Raw genomic sequence first — 23,096 nt, 5'->3', positions numbered from 1 at the left:
CACAGAAAATCAAAAAGGAAACATTGGATTTAAACTATATGTTATACCAGATGGACCTACCATACATTTACGGAACAGTCCATTAAACACTAGTATCTCCCTAAAAGGAGCTTGTACACACACCTAATGCCCCAGAATATACATTCTTCTCAAGTACACATGAAAATTATCTGATAGATCATGTTAGGCAACAAAACAAGTCTTAATAAATTTAAGAAGGTTGAAATCATATCAAGCATCTTTTCCAACCACAATGGTATGAAACTAGAAATCAATTAGAAGAAAAAACTGATAAATTCACGAATATGTGGAGATTAAGCAACATGCTCCTGAACAACGGGTCAAAAAAGAAATCAAAAGAGATATTTAAAAATATCTTGACTCATTACAAGGAAAAAAATTGTAACTATGTGAGGTGATGGATGTTAACTAAACTTATTGTGGTAATCACTCCACAATATACATATATATAAAATCATTATGTTGCACACCATATATTTATAAAATGTTATATGTCAATTATATTGCAATAAAACTAGAAAAAAACCTCAAAAAAAATCTTGAGACTAATGAAAATGGAAACACAACATACCAAAATTTGTGAGACTTAGCGAAAGCAGTTCTATTAAAGAAGTTCATAGCAATCAACACCTACATTAAGAAAAAATAAAGCTCTCAAATAAACAATTTAACACCTCAAGGAACTAGGAAAAAAACTAAGCCCAAAGTTAGTAGGAGGATGGAAATAACAAAAATCAGAGCAGAAATAAATGAAATAGAGACAAAAAAAGATAATAGAAAAGATCAATGACACTAAGAGCTTTTTTTACAAAAAAAGATAAACAAAAAACAAGCCTTTAGCTAAGATAAGAAAAAGAGAGAAGACTCAAATAAATAAAATCAGAAATGAAAGAAAAGATATTACAACTGAACATAGATATACTAAGGGTCATAGGAAATTACAGTTGAACAAACAGGTTTGAACTGTGAGGGTTGACTTATATACAGATTTTTTTTTTCAGTTGATTGCAGTTCAGGGTCATAGGAAATTCCTATGACCTGAGGGTCATAGGAAATTACAGATGAGCAAACAGATTTGAACTGTGAGGGTTGACTTATATACAGATTTTTTTTTTCAGTTGATTGCAGTTCAGGGTCATAGGAAATTCCTATGACCTGAGGGTCATAGGAAATTACAGATGAGCAAACAGATTTGAACTGCGAGGGTTGACTTATATACAGATTTTTTTTTTCCAGTTGATTGCAGTTGAACTGACTCATGCAGTTGATTTCAAGGGTCAATTCCATAGTAGAGAATCCACATATGCATAGCGCTGACTGTAGTTATATGTGGACTTTTGACTGTTCAGGGCGTCGACACCCTTAACTCTTGCATTGCTAAAGGGTCAACTGTACTATGAACAATTATATCTCAACAAATTAGATAACCTAGAACAAATGGACAAATTCCTAGAAGCATACAACCTACTAACTGAATCATGAAGTAGAAAATCCGTAAAGAATGATTACTAATAAGGAGATTGAATCAGTAAACAAACGCCTCCCTAAAAGAAAAGCCCAGGACCAGATGAGTTCACTGGTGAATTCTATCAAACATTCAAAGAAGAATTAATGCCAATCTTCTCAAACTTTTGCAAAAAACAGAAGAGTAAACACTTCCAAACTCATTTTATGGGACCAGCATTACCCTGATACCAAAGTCAGACAATGACATTACAAGAAAAGAAAATTACAGGCCAATATTCCTGATTAATATAGATGCAAAAATCCTCAACAAAATATTAGTAAACCCAATTTAACAGTACATTAAAAGGATCCTACACCATGATCAAGTGGGATTTATTCCTGGGAATGCAGGGATGTTTCAACACACACAAATCAATAAATGTGATATATCACTTTAACAAAATGAAGGATAAAAATCATATGATCATCTCAATAGATGCAAAAAAAGCATTTGACAAAATTCAACATCCTTTCGTGATAAAAACTCTCAACAAATTGTGCATAGAAGGAATGTATTTCAACATAATAAAGGTCATATATGACAAGCCCACAGCTAACATCATATTCAAAAGTGAAAAGCTGAACACTTTCCCTCTAAGATCAAGAATAAGACAAGGATGCCCATTCTCACTATTACTCAACGTAGTACTGGAAGTCATAGCCAGCGCAACTAGGTAAGAAAAAGAAATAAAAGGCACCCAAAGCAGAAAAGAAAAGGTAAATTTATGTCTGTTTGCAGATGACATGACCTTACGTATATAAAACCCGGAAGCCTCCACCAAAAAACTGTTAGAATAAATGATTTCAGTAAGTTGCAGGATATGAAAGCAATATATAAAAGTCAGTTATGTTTCTATACATTAACAATGAACTACTGGAAAGAGAAATGAAAAAAAAATCCCATTTATAAGAGCATCAAAAAATAATAAGAAGGAAAAAATTTAACCAAGGATATGAAAGATCTGTACAGTGAAAACTATAAAACACTCATGAAAGAAATTGAAGAGGACACAAATAAATGGAAAGATACTCCATGTTTCTGGATTAGAAGAATTAATATTGTTAAAAGGTCCAAACTACTCAAAGCAATGTACAGATTCATGCAATCTCTATCAAAATTCCAATGGCATTTTTCATAGAAATAGAAAAAAAAAATCCTAAAATTCATGTGGAACCACAAAAGACCCTGGATAGCCAAAGCAATCTTGAGAAATAAGAAACAAAGTTAGAAACAGCACACTTCTGATTTCAAACTATATTCCAAATCTATAGTAATCAAGACAGTATGGTATTGGCATAAAAATAAACACATAGATCAATGCAACAGAAGAAAGCCCAGAAATAAATCCATGCATATTAGTCAATTGGTTTTTGACAAAGGAGCCAAGAAGATGCAATGGGGAAAATACAGTCTCTTCAATAAATGGGGCTGGGAAAACTGTATATCCACATGCAAAAGAATGAAACTGGACCCCTATCTTACACCATACACAAAAATCAATTCACACAATGGATTAAAGATGTGAATGTAAGATCTAAATTCTTAAAATTACTAGAAGAAAACATAGAGGGTTAGCACCTTGACATCAGTCTTAGCAATGATTTTTTTGGATTTGACACCAAAAGCAAAGGCAACAAAAGCAAAAACAAACAAGTGGGAAAACATCAAACTAAAAAGCTTCCGCAGAGCAAAGGAAACCACCATCAAAATGAGAAGTCAATCTACAGAGGAGAAGAAAATATTTGCAAACCACATATTCGATAAGGGGTTAATATCCAAAATATGCAAGGAACTTATAGGAACTTACACAATTAAATAGCAAAAATATAAAATAAAAAGAGTTTTACAAAGAAGACATTTAAATGCCAACAGATACATGAAAAGGTGCTTAATGCCACTAATTAGCAGGAAAATGCAAATCAAAACCACAATGATACTATATTTCCCCGAAAATAAGACCGGGTTTTACATTAATTTTTGCTCCAAAAGACGCATTAGGGTGTATTTTCAGTGGATGTCTTATTTTTTCATGCACAACAATCTACATTTATTCAAATACAGTCATGTCATCTTCTTCTGGAACATCGTCATAACATACTAAATGCGTCCATCCGGCTGATGATCTTAACTGGGGCTTATTTTCGGGGTAGGTCTTACTTTCGGGGAAACATGGTATATCACCTTACACCTGTTAGGATGGCTGTTACAAAACAGACAAGAGATAACAAATGCCGGCAAGGATGTGGATACAAGGAAACCTTTATACACTGTTGGTGGTAATGTAAAATGGTACAGGCACTATGGAAAAGAGTATGGAAGTCCCTGAAGAAATTAAAAATAGAACTACTATAAGATCTAGCAATCCCACTTCTGGGTATATATTTAAAGGAAACAAAATCACTGTACTCCCATGTTCATTGCAGCATTTTTCACACTAGCCATGGTATGGAAACAACCTTTGTGGCCACTGACGGATGAATGGATTAAAAAAATGTCATATATATGTGATGAAATGTTATTCATCCTTATAAAAGAAGGAAATCCCGGTATTTGCAACAACGTGGATGAATAATTAAGATAAATGAAATAAGCCTGACACAGACAAATACTGCATGGTATTGTTCACAAGTAGAATAAAAAAACTTTTTTTTCAGTCGAATTCATAGAAATAGAGTACAATTTTGGCTGCATAGGACTGGGGAAAGGGGTGGAAATAGGGAAAGGCTGGTATAAAGCTACAAACTTTCAGATATAAGATGAATACAGTCTGAGACTCTGATGTATAACATGGTGACTACAGTTGATAATACTGTATTATAAAATTTAAATTTGCTAACAGAGTAGAACTTAAGTGTTCTCACCAAAAAAAAAGGTAAATATGTGAGGTGATGGATGTGTTAACTCAATGCTGGGAATCCTTTCACAATATAGACATATATCAAATCATCACATTGTATACTTTAAATATATTACAGTTTTATCTGTCAATTATACCTCAATAGAGCAGAATAAACAAACAAACAAACAAACAAACAAACAAACGAATAAGCACGCCTGAACTGTTCTTTCTCAAGAGTACAACCTTACATTTTAGAATAAATTCAATTCTTAATCACATTACAAGGCATACATTTTGCCTCAGTGATGTTTGGAGAGGAAATTCCTAAAAGGACTATGGTTACGAATAGGGAACAGAAACAGACACATTATACAGGGTTTCTTCCTACCATTATCTTGGGCACGAAAGAGAAAACACACCTAATTCTGTCCTATTTAAGATGGTCATTATGATTGGATCCATTTACAGGTTTATGCTTTTGTTTTTTCCAGCTGCTCAGTAAACTTATTGATACGTCTTGCTGCCTTGTTTTTGTCTGACCCGCTATGTATCTTTCTGGCTCTTCATTTCAGTACTTCTCTGAATGGCACCAACCCTCCTTCTTTTTCTGGTCCGTGGGAAGACAAAGAGTTTAGTGCTGCATTAGCCCTTGCTAACTGCTGTGAACTCTATACCAATGCCGTGTGTGCCTAAGGCTGGCCCATTTCCATAACAGTCTTGATCTTGACAGCTTTTTGATGGTAAATGTATTTATATGTACTCAAGAGTTCCCTCTCTACAACTAACTCACCATGATCTATAACAGTAAATGTAAAAATTTCATTTTGGTTCACTGTATGCCAATAATGGAAAGTAGCATTTGTCTTTCCATTATTTGCTGAACCCAATAGGAAATTCCTTATGGACTTTGTCTGAACTTATATGTGAAATAACAAATATTATCATATTAAAAAATATCTTGCAAATCTTGCTTCTACTTGCCATCTTAAAAATTATGTGATGCAGTCTGCTAAAAACTGTGATTTGGTATGTAATGTGTACTGAGGTGAAAAGCTGGAGTTCTGTGGACAAGCTGGGTTTATGATACTAAAGGTACACATCAAAGTTACATGACTATTAAGATTTTTTTCTCGTAGTCACACATTTGTAAACCTCCAAACTCCTTAACATCAAAAAAGTATTTCCTGTATACAAACTGTTTTAGCATTCTGCTTTAGTGCCATATTTGCTTCAAGATTACAGGAAATACTTTAAAACAGTGGTTTTCAGTGGGAAGGGAGCATTTTGCCTCCAAGGGGGTATCTGACAATGTCTTGAGACCTTATTAGTTGTCACAACTGGGGGTGCTACTGACATCTACTGGGTAACGGCCAGAATTGCTGCTAAACATCCTACAATGCACAGGTTAGCCCCCACAACAAAGAATTTTCTGGCCCCAAATGTCAACATTACTAAGATTGAGATACCCTAATTGCAAATGTTTAATATATTTCTTATATCTAATATTATTTATAATATCAGTAATATTATAGCCTTAAAGAAGAGTTTCAATAGGATGTAGGGTTCCTCAAAAAGTTACACAGAATTACCATGGCCCCACAATTCCATTCCTAGGAATCTACCCCAAAGAACTGAAAACAGGCACTCAGACATGTACATGTACATGTATGTTCGCAGCAGCACTATTCACAATAGTCAAAACATGGACACAGTCCAAATGTCCATCAGTGGCTGAATGGGTAAAAAATATTGTGCTATGTACATATAATGGAATTTTATTCAGCCATAGAAAGCATGAAGTACTGATATATGCTATGTACAAAGAGGAATCTAGACAACATTATGCTAAGTTAAAAAAGCCAGATACAAATTATTGCATGATTCTGTTTTGTATGCTTCCATTTATATGAAATATGCAGATGAGATAAATCCATAGAGACAATACAGATCGCTGGTGCCAAGGGCTGGGGAGAGTGGGGTACTGGAAGGACTACTTCATGAGTATGTGGTTTTACTTTGGGGTGATAGGAATGTTTTGGAACTAGATAGAGGAGGTGGTTGCACAACATTGTGAATGTACTAAATGTCACTGATTTGTTCACTTTAAAAATATTAATTTTATGTGCTGTGAATTTCACCTGAATAAATTGTATACATATATGTATATATAAAATGGATGTAGATACTTGTATGTTCCCTTAACTAATCTACCTTCCTCCACAATTATCTGAGCTCAGAACCTCTTGGTCAAAGAATTCCAGTCTCCATTCTTATCTCTTCTCTCATATTTTCCAAAGTTGACATAAAGGAAAACGAAGCCTTAATAAACTGTTTTTTGACATGCACACTGATTTTTACCCTAGCCTGGTTTCTTTCTGAGAGGCCCAGAATACAGTGGTTGGTGGTACTGGACACTAGGCCAGGTTACTTGGGTTCTGATTCGGGCTGTTACTTATCCCTGGGTAATCTTGAAAAAGTTTCTTAACTTTTTTGTGCCTTGGCCTCCTTATCTATAAATTGGGGATGAGGGGACCTACCTTATAGGTAAAGGTTGTGAGGTTGACTGCTCATTGTAAGCTCAATGTAAGGGTTAGCTACTATTATTACTATTTAATTTAAGGATCTGAGTTCACGACTATCAATTTATTGAGTTACATATGCAATCAGTTCACACAAGAAAGCATGCAGCACAGAGGGAGCTCCTTATCTCCTTTCAGAGGGAAGGACTGGCTTTCTAATTCTGTTCCCTATTTAAAGCAAATCTGGTCTAAACTCCTGCACTTAGAGGGCCGCGCTGTAAAAGAAGGCAGCATGACAATGTTTAACACCGTCACCTGCAGAAGAGTCTCACAAACGGAAGGAGAGAACAGGAAAAGCAGGGACTGAATGCAACATCAGCAAACTCAACGCCGACTCTTGGGGCCAGGAGGCGCTCCCAGGCGAGCACCAAGCACTGAGATGACCTGGGCTGAAGTGGTCTGGGCAGGCGCTGTTTGGGTGCTAAGCGCGAGTCAATCCTCAGAGGCGCGCAGCAGGTATCAATCACTCTCGGGCTCCGTCCTCGGGGCGGGGCAAATATGCGTATTCAGCTATCTAGGAGGCACCAGGGCGCATGCGCTTGGCTTTGGCACACGTGCTCCCAGGGTCCCTGGTGTAGGAATCACAGGCAGAGAGAAAAGAGGAAACTGAGGAAGACAGTGGGTAAGGGAAAAGATAGGGGGGACAAAGATAAATGGGAGTTTCGAAAGGGGGCTGTGCTGGGATGTGGAAAGGATACCATGGGATGAGGACAGTGGCCGACTGAGACACTGAGTGGGTAAAGCCTGTTCTAAACACTAACCATAAAGTCTCTTTTGTGCATATCGTTCCACAGCCTGCCGTTTTTGCTTAAGGTGTGTGGACGGCTTTCTAGGACAGTACATATCAGTTTACCTCATTCGTTTTAGTGGCTACATGGTGTTCCATGTAAGAAGGTACCTAAGTTGTCCGTTTCCCTATTAATGGACATTTACATTGACTTATATTTGGCCAGTACTTTGCAGAAGCCTAACTGAGACAGGCTGAAGTTTGGGTATGACTCCCACTTCTGATTGTCCTATAGATGCCTGATTTACTCTTGGTGAAAGTCCTTGGCTAAGCTGTGGGCTGTCAAGCATTTGAAAGGTTATCACCTCTGTGGGAGTAACTGACTTTTTTTTTTTTTCCCGATTTTTTTATTTCTTTCGGAAAAAACGTATTATTGTTTTTTTTAAATTGGGGAACACTGTGTTTCTCCAGGGCCCATCAGCTCCAAGTGGTTGTCCTTCAATCTCGTCGTGGAGGGCGCAGCTCAGCTCCAAGTCTAGTCACTGTTTTCAATCTTACTTGCCAGGGGCACAGCCCACCATCCCATGTGGGAATTGAACCAGCAACCTTGTTGTTAAGAGCTTGTCCTCTAACCAACTGAGCCACCCGGCTGCTCCTCCAGAAGCTCACGGCAGCTCTTTGTCTTCAATGTACTTGTGGAGAGTGTAGCTCGCTGGCTTATGTGGGAATCGAACTGGCAACCCTGTTAAGAGCTCGCACTCGAATCAACTGAGCCATCCATCCGCCCCTTTTCTTCCTTTTCTAATTAAAGTTTATTGGGGTGACAATGGTTAGTAAAGTTACATAGGTTTCAAGTGTACAGTTCTGTAATACATCATCTATATATTACATTGTGTGTTCACCACCCAGAGTCAGTAATTGACTTTTAAGACGGGAATAAAAAGATTCGGAGCCAGAAGCTCTGTATTCAGAGTCCTGGCCTCCTTTCAGTCCATGTGAAAATTCTCAATCTCTCTTAAGCTCAAGTTCCACTTCTGCATAATGGTGATGATAACCATATCTACCTTACAAGTTGCTAGAAAATATGAATTAATAATGTGTATGAAAAACCCACATTGTGTAAATGGTAAGATGCTCCAAAGATATTCATTTCACAAGTAGTTAAAGTGTAAGGACCTTCGAGAGCCTTTGCTCCTTTATATGTGAACATTTGCTTGGCACTTACCACACTCCTGGCATTACTTAATGAGATATACATGTTTGTTTTCTTTCCCTCATATAATCCATACAACAACCCTTTGAGTGTGGTACTATTACTATCCCAGTTTTCCAAAGGTGGAAAGATAGGCTTAGAGAGATTAAGTTGCCCCCTTAGAGTCACATGGTGACAAAGCTGGGATTTGAGCCCTGGGTCTGATTCCAAGGGCCTTGCCCTTAACCACTATGTCTGTTGTTATACATCCCAGCCCTCCCTGCCTTTCTTGTGCTTGCTGCAGTCCAGTGCCTCAAGGTCCACTGGTTTAATGCAAGGGATCTCATCAACTTCTAACATGGTTATACTTTCTGAACTACTTGGGTACCAAACCTGTCCCTGCTGTGTGGCATCTGGTATATTTTTCTCATTTTGATATCTGTCTATTGCAGCAAGTAAAAAAATGGTTGCTATAATATCTGGTAATTTCCGCAAAGATTGAATTATCTTTATTTAATACGTTACCTTTATCAGCTCTTTGAATATGGGCCTCCATGAGGGAAGAGACCAAATCTGTTTTGTTATCAAAGCCCAGGAGCTCGCATTGCCTAGCAAAAAAAAAAGAAAAAAAAAGTGTTTAATATTAGTTGAGGAATTAAAAAGCTCCAAGGGTTTGGGCCTGAATACCTGGGGCAAACTGAAGGGAGAGATAATGTCTGGTAAATGAAAGAACATACATAAAGCACTTATACTATCTGGTACAAAGTAAGCTTTAATCAGTATTACTTATTATTACATAAGTATAATAGAAATGGAATGTGGTTTATGAGTAGCAGGTACAAAACGGGAAGGTGAAAGAAAGAAGAAATGGAGCAAAATGAGGCTGGGCTAGACCTGTTTGTGCAGAGATGGCCAGTGAGGACTTCTCAAAGGCAGAAATGTGCAAAGGGCATTCAAGAACGGGGATACCTAATATTTACCCTGCTGTAACCCCACCAGCTTGGCAGCCAAATCTTCAGTAAAAGTCTCTTCTACATATGGTCTGTTGCTAGTGTTACTTTGAAGAATTAAAAAATCCAGGCAGTGTCCAATGTAGATGGTATGGTGTTGGTAGTCCAGTCAGCAGACAGAGCGTCAGCAGAAGGAATAAAACGGAGCCATAGATTGTATGGAGAGAGGTAAGGTGTCCAAGAAACCTCAGAAATATTTGGGAACAGTGGTGGTTTTTCTCATTTATATAGGATGGGGGTGCAAGACCATTTCCATTAAGTCTTAACGGATGGGGGATTCTCCAGTAGGCTGGAGGACTTTGGGGGACATCAAGACAGCTACATCTTGAGTTACACTTCTGTGGTTATTCTATTTAATTGGGTTTATGTCATGTCCAGCTGGACTGTAAATTTTTGCAACTAGAAATAATGAGAAATGAGTTGAATGTGTGTGACATTTTTCTGTGTATGAATGTCTTTTCTTTACATTAACTCATTGGAACTAACAAAACGTTTTGTGGTAGGTATGATGGCATCACTTTCCCTCTTTCCATTTTAAAGACAAGGAAATTAGGCAGAGAGAGATTAAGTATACCTGCTCTTGGATACAGAGCTAACAGGCCAGCCTAGTGTAGTGAAAAGGACATGGCTTAATAAGGCTTTCCATTATCTGGGTGAAATACAGCTTTCCGATATCTTTCTTCCCACAGTCTCATGCCACGCATCCATGTATATAATTACCACGTTGCACTACTGACTTTTCCTAAGAAAATCTATGCCTAAGTAACTTTGAAAAAGGTACCTAACCTCTTGGAGTCTCTATTCTCACATTATACAAATGAAGAAAATAATGGATTCATTAACAGGTTGTTGTGGAGATCAAATGTCTTAAGTTTAAAGCACTTGGAACAGAGATGCTTAAGGAACGTTCTCTTCTTTCCTTTGTTCCTTGGCTTGCTTTCTCTTTCATACATCCCAATTTAAAATGGAATACTTTCTATATAACTGTACCATATCGTTCTTAAATTTCTCTGCAGCTTTGACGACACCTGGCTCATTTCCTCTCCTGGGGCTAAGGGTAGTCTCAGTAAGGTGGGGTAGGGGCTGGGGTAGGTCCAGCTGGGAGTGGCCTGAGGCATCCAGATAGGAGCCCCGTACCACATTTAAGGTACAAGGCCAAAGATCAGAACTGATGGAGCCAAATCTGTTCTCAGGTAATGTGGATGATGTAGGTCTGGGAACAGGGCCAACTAGGTCATCAAATGGTTTCAACACAAATAACCAGGCCCTCATGATAAACATTTGTCATCAACAAGAAAAGCACGATTTGGGAAATTTATTAGAAACCACCCATATTACAGCTTATAGTCTTCATTAGGCTGAATAACTTCTATCAATTTTATTTTTAAAAACTTAACTCTTGCTTCCAGGAAAGCAAAATACATATTTTTTGAAAGCCACCAAATTCAGTTTTTCACTGTCTCAAGGCTCATGTCTATCACATTTATCAGAACACAGATTTACCTTGACTATAAAAGTCTTTTCCATATATTTTAAGCAGGAATCAAAACAGAACATTGAAGCCATTTTTATCACATAGAACATCAATTTCTTTGCCGAAATCATATTTCCACTTGTCAGGAGCTGTTTTCCCTCAAGGGAAGTAAACATTATGTCTGTGGCACTGAGTATCTTTTTAAAGAAAAATTGGAGGAGAGAGCCTTCTTTTCCATGGCGACAAGACTAAGATTTGAATTATTCATTAAATGGAGACTATTTATTTATGATTAACCTAACTCAGAGGATGATGTACCAAAGAAAATATTATCCTTCAGCTATTTGACATTCGAGAGTGCCTGTATTCATGGTTTCAGAAGCAAATCTATGACTGTGAATGAGCTAATTATTCCCCAGCTACATGACTATAATTTGTAGGACAAAAAACCGATACCAACGTATTTCCATAGTAGATTTCAGAGATAAGTTAAATGTTTAAAAGAATTTTTAAGGTGGTTAGACAATGCAAGGCATTATCCCTAGTCACAGTTTTATAAAGGCAAAATAGTCAGGTTCACTGCATAGCTGTATGCTGCCTGGCTGGTGGCCACCACTGTTAGGAATTTGTTGCAAATCCATTTGGCTGCCTGGCTGCTCCTGGCTGCCGTGGACCACAGCCCATGGCATTATTGAGCTACTCAGCTGTGTCTGGCTCTGTATCAGAGTGCTGATTGAGTCCAGCTTAACAAAGGCTTAGAAGGGGGGGGGGGAAATGTTCCTTACAGTCATAACAATCATACATGAAAATTTCACTTAATTACTGTTAATAGTAATAGCTGACATTTGCTGAGTACTACTAAATGCCAGGTACTGAGTACTGCTTGACTGAGTCCTCACAAAAACCCTAGGAGGTATCCTACAGTCATAAAGCCACAGGCACAGCCTCTGCTGCCATCTGGCCCCCACTCAGTTGGTATTGTTCTTTGTTCTACAAATTATAGCCATGTAGCTGAGGGACAGTTTGCTCATTCACAGTCATAGATTGCCTATAGGATAATTAATCTTCTGGACATGGCATATGAGGCTCTTCATGACATGGTGTCTGTATATCTTTCCAGTATTTTCTTTCACTATTCCCTGTTTTCTAGAAATATCACATTAGCTCTTGTTTTCAAAATGCTAGGCTCACTCAAGCTTCCTAGCTGTTTTCCATGCTGTTTTCTCTGCCAGATATTCCAAAGCTCTCTCTGACCCTCCTTCTCTGTGTCCTCTTGGCAAACTTTTCCTCCTTTTCAGCTCCCTCTTCTCAACTCTCAGCAGCCACAGCGTCAGCCACAACTTCTGGAGTTCTGTTTCTGTTTCTCTAAGTGAAGGCAGTGTGGAGTATTGGAAATAAGCCCAGACTTTATAGTCAGGCGGCCTGGGACTTTCTATCCTGATTCTGCCACCTACTGGTGGCATTGGTTTTGCCCATCAGAAACTTGCGGTAATAATACCTATCTGCCAAGGCTGGCTGTGAGGATGAGGAGTAACATGCCATCTCTTCAGCACCCGACAAGGTGCCAAAGAAAGGGTGACAGTTATTTTCCTGTTGTGAAAGTCACTTACTTGAAAGACCCAATATTATATTATATATTATATTATATTATATTATATTATATTATATTATATTATATTATATTATATTATGTAAGACCCGGTCTTATATTACAGTAAAATAAGACCGGGTCTTATATTAATTTTTGCTCCAAAAGACACATTAGAGCTGATGGTCCAGCAAGTCTTATTTTCAGGGAAATACGGTAGACATACAAGCATCATCTCAAAGTCATTTTTTTCTTTCCAAAGCAATTCCTCCTCCAGACACATCTTTCTATCAGTAGCTCTGTCATCCTCCCAGGCTGCAAAGCCGTCATATTAGATTTGTCCTCATTCTTCATCTGCCCATATTTAACCAGCTACTAGATCCTGCCCTTTTCATTTCCGTCTTCCACCATTCTAGTCTTATATTTCAGAATTTTATACCTAGACAATTGTCTTTTGGCTGGTCTCAAATAATAGTTTATCAGTCTCACTCCTTTGTGTCAAAATTCTCAATGGGTCCTTATTAGCTATGGCATAAAGTCTAAATTCCTTAGTATATAATAAAAGTTTCCACAATCTGGTCCTATGGTTGCCAGAGTTAGCAAATAAAATTACAGGGTGCCCAGTTACTTGTGAATTTTAGATAAACAACATTTCTTTGCATAAATATGTCATATGCAGTATGTACTTATATTAATAAATTATTTGCAGTTTATCTGAAACTCAAATTTAACTGGGCATCCTGTATTTCATCTGGGAAAGCCATCTGGCCCTCACTTCTCTCTCTCTGGTCCTGTAACTCAGTACTACTGCTACATCTCTGATTGCTCCTTCTGAGTCTCTTCTGCCCGTCTCTTCTATATGACTCTTCTGAGCAAGGTGGTGAGTATGGAAGCCTGGTGATTCCTTCCGAAAAGTTCATTGAAATAACCAATAGGATATGGATATAGGGGAACTAATTTATCCCTACTGAAAACTAAGGTTGGAATCACCTATAAACTGAAAGCCTAGAGAAATTTCTTATAGCGATAATGATGGGCTTGAAAGAGCCAGTGGGGACTGAGTTGAGGGAGGACAACTTATCTAGAAAACAAGTGGCAAAACTCCCTGGCTGACTCCATCGCCACTCCCTAACTTGGCGAGGCAGGGGCAGTGCTGTTCTGGCAGAGAGGAGGTGAGGTGAGCTAAGGGGCTGCTGAGAGACCCACCACCAGAAGTCCTTCTGGCCTTTGTGGACCTCTGGCAGTACCCCACTGCTAGCTTTCAAGGATGGAAGTTTGCTAGAGGCTGACAAACATTAAGTAGAGAGGTGAGTTCTGTGTGTGCAGACGCCTGGGCGTTCTTTGTGAGCATCACCGCTACGCACACAGTTCCCGGCTGCAGCTTAGGCTTCCTCCTCACACACAGCCCCACCTGGTGATCTCAGTCGTCTTCACCTCCAGCTGCACCCGGTATCTCCAGATTTAGTTCAGACCAGCTGCTGTTGGCCCATACCCACCCTCTACGGCTCTCCCCTGCTTTCCCTGGTTTTACATTTCCCATTTGGCTTCTTGACCAATCCAGTCCTGTCTGTCAGGGATGTTGCTTCAGCTCAAATAAACACTTTAAAACTTTTATGTCTAAACAGATCTGTGGGCTGATTTTAAACTCCCACCTCCTTTATAGTTTTCTTAGGAGGTAGTGCACCAAACACTAGGACACAATCTGGGTTCAAAAGAAAATCCCTCAGAGGAATGTGATGTCACAGCAAAGTAATTTCAGCAGTTTGCTCACTTCAAGATATTTCTCCAAGGGCCATCCCAGGTTATCAGGACATAATTTGGCCAGTAGTTTCATGAGGATAGATAGTGCTTTCTGAGGGGAGGGACTGAATGACAGCAAGCAGCAGAATGAAGAAATTTAGACTGTTTGAATTTCGGTTTGTGAAAACATAACAGACCTCTCTGGGAAATAGCCACATATAAAATAAATAATCTTTGCTTCCCAGGGAATTAAATTCCATTACTGAAGTTTTGCACACAGTGGAGGGAGGATGGCAATAAGAAACATCCTTCTTCCCTGCCCAAGTTGAGGATCAAGTGAAAGACACAGGAGTTGGCTAGAGATTTTTAAAAAGTGAGAAAATGTTAATTAGGAATCTGGGTGAGGGGAATATGGATGTTCTTTGTCCTGTACTTGTAATTTTTTTGAAAGTTTGAAAACACATTCAAATTTATTTTCAGTAAATAAAGTTAGTAATTTATCAATTTCAAAAATTTTTTAAAAATTAATTAAAAGAGAATGCCAGCTTTTTTCTTTTTCTTTTTTTTAACTGATGAAAGCTAAGTTGAAGAACATACAGCATTTTCCCACCCAGGAAGGACAAATAGCTGAGGACAACCTGAAGCCTCTCCCTGCAGGAACAGTCTTTTTACTATACAGACTAAAATATTTGCATCCCGAAAACAAGCTGGGTCCCAAAAGGGGAGGAGGTTAGAGGCTGAGCCTTATGTGCCTTGTCCCTTCTCTCAAATGCACCACTCAGATGAGTCTGCTCCCAGCACATCCCAAACATGATACCCCAGGAGGAGAGAGGGAGGGAACCTCTTTCTAGCTGGATTCTCTCTACTTAGACCAAGATTGGACATAAGTGTTATCCCTCAAGTCTTGTTTTGAGGAGCCTCCTGCTTTTCAGGTGTTGGTCGGTTGCTGTAGGGACGTCTTAATTCTTGGGGGGCACTGAGCCATGCAGTTGCCTGGGAATTCCTCTGCTGCAGTCCTACCACAAACTGAGACCAAGTATGTTGCTCTTACCATGCCTCTGAACGTTCTTGCAGTTTCTGCTGCTTCTTTCCTACCTGCACATGCTGCCAACTCGCAGTCTAGCAATTCTGCACCAGGTACCATGTTTCCCCGAAAGTAAGACCTAGCCGGACAATCAGCTCTAATGTGTTTTTTGGAGGAAAAATTAAATCAGTCATATAATATATGATATGATATGATATGATATGATACCGGGTCTTATATTAATTTTTGCTCCAAAAGACGCATTAGAGCTGATTGTCTGGCTAGGTCTTATTTTTGGGGAAACAGGGTATGGAGTCAGAACCACCCGATCATCTCCCCCAACCCAGTTCCCACCCTGGGAAGGCCAACTTCTGTCCTATTTCTTAGCCCACATGTGAAACCTCTCCTGGAAAGTTAGTTTACATGGGCGTTAATCTACTGCAGCTCCTGAGTCATTTTTGGATATTTCAGTCTGACCAAGGAGTCAGTTCCATCTTCCTTTTTTCATCTGTTCATGCTGGGCCATGAATAGCTAGGAGGGGAGTCCTCCCAGACCCCAGCCAGCTCTTCCCCTTCCTTGGAACTGGTCTTCTTCCTTTTCCTTTTCCCTTCTGCCAGCCATCTCCCCACTAGCATTCAGTCAGCATATTTTAACTAGGTCTTTTTTTTTTTTTTTTTTAATGTTCATAGCATTCTTGTTTTACAAATGAGGAAAGTGATGCTCAGAGAGGTTAGGATGCTTACCTAAGATCACCCAGCGAGGGCATGGCAGAGCCAGGACCTACATACTCTGATTCTACAGGTAGTTCCCTACACCTCAATCATCGAGACAGTCAAGGCTCCACACTCACTGGTTTCTGGTCTCTTCTCCCACCACATCCATTTACCCTCCTGACACTGCTAGTTAGTAGTGCTCTGACTCACTAGTGCTTTCGTTCTTTCACCCTTGTCCATGCTATTTCCTGAAAGGACACTCTCTCATTCCTCATCTGTGGAAATCTCACCTATTAAAGTTCACTCAGCTCAAATATAAATTATTATGTAAGTTAGAACTGCAGGACTCAGTAGGAATAACATTGAAGTTAGTGAAATCATGAGTGAACATGGACTTGTTTACCATGTTCTACAATATTACAAAAGGGGGCTATGTCATGGAGCTTCAGGAAGACAGTTTGGGGGCACATAAAGGGGGGGGGGCCACATGAAACAGTGATTGGTAAACTAACGGAACTTGGTATTCAGGGGAGATAAAGTTGGAAGATCAACAACCAACAGTTACTGAGCATTGACTCCAGGAGATTCCCAGGAGATAAAATGAAGAGCTTACTGTTTAATTGGAGAGACATGTGCTTAAGTACACAATTACAGCACAATGTGACATGTGCTGTCATTTGGTACCATGAGAGCGTTGGGTGAGTTTGGCTCAAGAAATCGGGGAAAGCTTTATGGGTGATGCTGCACATACTATTGGAGAAGGAATAGGAATGTCTCAGGTAGATAAGTGGGAACGGAGTGAGAAATTCAAGGCAGATCAAGCGCAGTATAAAAGCATGGCAACGTGAGAGAGCATGAAGTGTGAGTTTGGTATTGCTAGAGCAAAAGTCTGTGCACGTGCACGCGTCATGCATGTATATATGTGTGTGTGAGTGTAACATGAAGTGTAGGTGGGTGAAGAGAATTTTAGGAAATAAGGCTAGGAAGGTGGTATAAGGTCATATGAAGGGTTGTGAAATGTTAAGGAATTTAGCTTTTTCTTTATTTTGAATAGCTGCATTATCAGATTTTCTTTTTGGAAAGTTCATATTGGTTGCAGGGTGGATGGTGAATTAGAGATGGTTGAGTCTAGAGGTAGAGATTCCAACAAGAAATCTACTGCAGTAGTTCACATGAGAGATGGTGAGGGCTGGTGGGGTAGACACTCTGGGGCCCTGCCCAGACTGCCTTTCCCCAGGCTGAAGCCCCCTCCCGGCTGCCCCCAGCAGTGACTGTGGAGGCTAACAGCTCACAGCTTCCCCTTCCTCCAGAGAATTACCTGCCACTGACACAGCCACCTCATCCAGGAAATTATGACACCCCTCCCCCAACCACTGCCCTCAGTCAATGCCTGTTTTGGGGGAGATACTACAAGAGATTGGCTCCCTTGCTTCAAGGGGAAATAATTCTGCTGTGTGATTAATGCTTCAGATTCCTTACATGTGGATCAGGCCATGCTAGACTTCACTGAGACCACATCCTTGCTGGCTCTTTTCCTTTTCCTAGTCTGCTTCTTTCCCTCCCTTATAGGTTTCTCTTGAAACTCACTGCTGTAATAGATCGTGTGCATAAAAAATGCTCTTTACACTCTACTTCTAGGGAAGCTGACCCAAGACAACCAGTAGTAACTGTTTATGAGGATGGAGATGCCTGACACACTGAACCAAGTCGAATTAGTGCAATTGACCACTAATTAGATGAGTGAGAAGAGAGAGTAAAGGGAGGAAGGGACCTGGAATATTCTGTGATTCTGGCTTGAGTCTAAAAGGATACTTACTATTCATTCACTGAAATATGGAAGTATTGTTCTTGGGGGTGGGGGACGTGGGAGGAGATAAGTTAATTCAGTTTTGGGCATTTTGAGTTGGAGATGCCTGTGGGAGGCCCAGGACATCCAGGTAGAGATGAAAAAGGCAGTTGGAATTTAGTGTTTGAAACAGGAAATCAGAACTGGAGCTGTAGATTGGGGAGTCAACAGCAAATAAATGACAGTGACAATAGAGGCATTATGCTCACAGTCCTGTCTCCATACAGGGAAAGTTAAAGGATGCTGTCCTATTGAGTTTGCAGGTTAACATCAGGGAAGGCAACTTTGTTCTCCAATTTAGTCCTTTTGGTCCATTGTTAGAATTCTGAGGTAGATAATCTTGGCAGGGCCTTTAAAAAAAAAAATTCTTTTGTTCCTATTGTGGGTCTATGTAGTAGGGCCAAATGTAGTAAAAGAATAATATAAAAACAACCAACTTTTGTTCATAATGAGTTATAGTCACATTGCTGATGTATATTATGCCCAAATGAACAGAACACAGGAGTGTTTCTTACTTACTTCTTTCAGAGCCAGAAGTAACTGTTTGTCTCAGGCTGCATAATGCAGGCCATAGCATGCAGATGTGAGGGAAAGACTACTTTTACCCAATCACTTAATACTGGACATGAAGCTTCAGTCTCTATCCTCAACCGTAGAGAGACCTGCAGATACCTAACTCAACGTTTAGGATGGAAGCCCACCAAAGAAATTACTTGGCAAAGCATGGAATTGCAGAAACGCTTGGGGAATGAGTTTCCCAGCAGGAGCAGTTATATATGAAGCATGATTTACTGCCACCTTCCTGATGATTTTTCTTTCATTGACTTTCATGTTAGACTGTTTTATGTAGTAGTACATCCTCCCACCCCACCTCCCCCTAGCCTTGATCTGTAGACTTATATAGACTGGTAAAGCAGGAATGGGGCTTTTGAGATAATCTAGTAGGGACCACTCATTTGTAGATTAAAGAAAAACCCTGAGACTCAGAAAGGTGAAAAGTGGTAAATAAAATGTTAGATTACTGCTTCATAAATTCTCATATCTTCCTATCTGTCCACTATAGTTCAACTTGTAGAGCTCAAATGTACGTGTACTACAGTATATTTATATACGGTACAGTATATACACAATATATAGTAATACAATTCAGGTTTACTCTCAAATTACTTGCACTGGTTTAAGCTTTAAAGTTTTAATCATCTCTGTTAGGTATTCACCATATTTCTATCTCTGATTAGATTCTATCTGTAGGTCCTGATCCTTAGGATAATGGTTTTTCTTTTCTAGTCTGCAGTGTATCCACTATCAAACCAATCTGAGATATCTCTTTCAAATTCCCTAGGTTCTCAGAAAAGCAGGGTTCTTCTCTGCCTCTATTCCATCTAGACTTGTTGCCCTTTAGTATCTCAGTGAAACAAAAAATGATAATCACTTGTCTCCCCTATTCAACCAGCATTCTCAGAGCTCTGTTAATTAGAAAATCCTTTTTTTTATTCTCTTCAATCTAGTTGTAGGGGGTGCAGCTCAGATCCAAGTCAAGTTGTTGTTGTTGTTTTTTTCCAATCTAGTTGTGGAGGGCACAGTTCACTGGCCCATGTGGGAATCGAACCAGCAACCTTGTTGTTAAGCGCTTGCCCTCTAACCAACTGAGCCATCGAGCCACCCCCTCCTTTGCCTTTTTGTTTTTGTGTGTGTGATTATGTACACTCTGCTAAGAATGTTCACATCGATCATTGTTTCTAGTTTTATATCTCTTTGTTTTATTTTTCCTTTGTATTTGTTTCACTATGTTTTTTTTTTTTTTCCTTCCTATTTTTACTCCTAAGGCTTTTTTGGTGGGTCCTCCAGCATCTCCTTCATTCTTTTTTTCTTTTTTTTTTATATTGAGGTGAGATTTACATAACATAAAATTAACCATTTTAAAGTATACAATTCAGTAGCGTTTAGAACATTTACAGTGTTGTTAAATCACCACCTCTATCAAGTTCCCAAACATTTTCATTACCCCAAAAGAAAGCCCCATAGCCATAGTCACTCCTCACTCTTTCCTCCCCCGAGTCCTTGGCAACCACCAAATTACTTTCTGTCTCTATGGATTTACCTATTCTGGATATTTCATGTAAGTAAAATTATGCAAACAGTGACCTTCAGTGTTTGGCTTCTTCCACTAAGCATAGTATTTTCGAGGTTCCTCCATGTTGCATGTATCGGTACTTCCTTCTTTTGTATGGTTGAATGAAATTCCATTATATGTATATACCACAATTTGTCTGTTCATCTGTTAATGGACATTTGGACTGTTTCCACCTTTTGGCTATTGTGAATAGTGCTGCTGTGAACATATCCATGTACATGTAGTTGTTTGAGTCCCTGTTTTCAATTCTTTTGGGTAGATACCTACAAACTATAAAATTATGGGTCACATGGTAAATCTATGTTTAACTTTTGAGGAACCACCAATCTTTTTCACAGCAGCTGTGTCATTTTACGTTTCCACCAGCAATGCACAAGGGTTCCGTTTCTCCAGATCTTCACCAACACCTCGTATTTTCCATTTTTAAAATAGTCATCCTAGTGGGCTTAAAGCAGTTTCTTATTGTGGTTTTCGTTTTTTGTGTTTCCCTAATGCCTAATGATGTTGAGCATCTTTGCATTTGCTTATTGGCTATTGGTATAAGTTCTTTGGAGCAATGTCTATTCAAATTCTTTGCCCACTTATTTAATTTGCTTATTTTATTGAATTCTTTGTGTATTCTGAATATTCTATCCTTTATCAGATACATGATTTGCAAATATTTTCTGTGGGTGAGTCTTTTCATTTTCTTGATAGTATCCTTTTATGCACAAACATTTTTAATTTTGATGAAGTCTAATTTATCTATTTTTCTTTTGTTGTTTATACTTTTGGTGTCATATCTGAGAACTCATTCTGAATTCAAGTCATGAAGACTTACCAGTAAGTTTTCTTCCAAGAGTTTTATAGTTTTAGCGCTTATATTAAGGTTTCTGATCCATTTTGAGTTTATTTTTGTATATTGTGTGTTGTAGAAATATGGATATCCACCTGTCCCTGTACCATTTATTAAAAAGACTATTCTTTCCTCATTGAATGGTCTTGGCATCCTTATTGAAAATCAATTGGCCGTAGATGTATAGGTTTATTTCTAGACTCTCAATTATATTCCATTGGTCTATGTGTCTATCCTTTTACCAATACCACACTGTTTTTGGATTATTTTAGCAATGTAGTAAGTTTTGAAATTGAGGAGTGTGTCCTCTAACTTTATTTTGCTTACTCAGTATTGTTTTGACTAATCAAGGCCCTTTGCAATTCCCTATGAATTTTGGAAGACTGGCTTTTCCACTTTTTTTAAAAACACTTTTTATTTTTTTTCAGTATTGGCTGGTCTTCCCTCAGTTTATCCTTATAGCTGAGACCAAAGTTTCCTATATTATCTTTACTTTCACTCCCTTGGTTCATACCATCTCATTACCTAAAGCCTGATTATAGTTTCCTGTTGCACTCTGGCTCAAGAATAAGGTTGCTGCAGGATCCTTCAGCATCTTTTGTTCCACCTCTGCTGCTTTTAAAATGCATAAATAAATAAAGTCTTGGGTTCAGTTATTAACAGATATTTTTCATCTGCTCTGTGTCAAGATGTACATTTATTACTATATAAATAGCTCCTCAAATTTTGCCTCTTCCATGAAGCCTCCCCAGATTGGTTATTGAAAAGAAAAAGCTAACTGCCTTTCCTAATGTATTTGGGCATGAGATTCCTAAATTATACTTGCTTCAATATCATTTCCAACTATGTTAATTCTTGCTTTAATTAAAATGCATTTAAAATGACACAATTTAGAGTTAGAGGGGAACTTAGGAATATAATGGAGACTCCTAGTTTAGTGTGGTTGAATGGACACATTCTTTTATCTATGCTGCCTATCCAAAATCCTGTAAAAGGACAGGAAATTCAAAACACATAAACCCCCAAGGACAAAAAACATGGGTGAGCAGACAATAGCAACCACATTTTGGAAATTGTAAAGCAGATGGAACTAGCTCTGCATAGTAACTCACTTAAGCTATTAATGAGGTGGCGGGGAGGTGGGGCAAGCCAGAGCAAGCCAATTCTCAGAACCCCCAGGAAAGCTTTGGTATTGGAGGTACTAGATATCTCTGAAAGGGGGAGTGTGAGGCCAAAAAAAAAAAAAAAAAAAAAAAAAGGCATTGCTGAGGACAGGGATAATGAACTGAAGATGGGAATTAAGTGAAAATCAGTATCAGATGGTGACTTCTTAGTCCCCTACTCCAGCGGTAGCTCTGAGAATGCTAGCAACAAGGCAGACTTACTCCATCCCTTCCTCAAACCACCCATGATTGGACAATTCCTCATTGAGGAAACTTTCCAGCCCCAAAGGGGCAAAAACCCTGCATCTGAAAAAGATCACCCTACACTGATCAGCCCAATCTACCCTGCCTTACCCTTCCCTATGTTTAGTCTCATTGCTCTTAAATGGACAGCCAAGGTTCATCCTCAATCAAGGAGAGACTAGCATGAAAGACAGACCAAAATGAAGAAAAAAGAACTCAGAAAAAAACAGAGGCAGTGAAGTTGCAAGAAAACTTGTCTTAAAAAACCCTATTGTCTATCTTTGTAGACAACTTGTCCCCAGAAGAAAGAAGCCTTTAAAAAGCAACATTCAGAAGAAGAAAGGACCCTTAGAAACTGAAAATACGATAGTAGAAATGAAAAATAGGAAGGAAAATAAGGTGATGAGACTCCCTGAGAACTGAAACCGCCTATATCCATAAAGCTTGCTGTTATGTTTAC

General features: G+C 38.8%; 1 protein-coding gene across 2 annotated transcripts in view; it reads left to right on the top strand.

The window, feature by feature from the left end:
- SLC28A2 (solute carrier family 28 member 2) overlaps positions 1-6,823 on the top strand; it is a 35,187-nt gene extending 28,364 nt beyond the window's left edge. For both annotated transcript variants that reach the window (XM_019756647.2, XM_074327802.1), the window contains exon 18: positions 4,940-6,823. In XM_019756647.2, the coding sequence (XP_019612206.2) occupies positions 4,940-5,060 (121 nt within the window). In that variant the 3' untranslated portion in view covers positions 5,061-6,823. The remainder of the gene's footprint in view (positions 1-4,939) is intronic.
- Positions 6,824-23,096: the final 16,273 nt, after the last annotated feature.

Source organism: Rhinolophus sinicus, linkage group LG03 (genome assembly GCF_036562045.2).
Source record: "Rhinolophus sinicus isolate RSC01 linkage group LG03, ASM3656204v1, whole genome shotgun sequence".
Classification (NCBI taxonomy): domain Eukaryota; kingdom Metazoa; phylum Chordata; class Mammalia; order Chiroptera; family Rhinolophidae; genus Rhinolophus; species Rhinolophus sinicus.
This window is presented reverse-complemented; position numbering and strand designations above follow the sequence as displayed.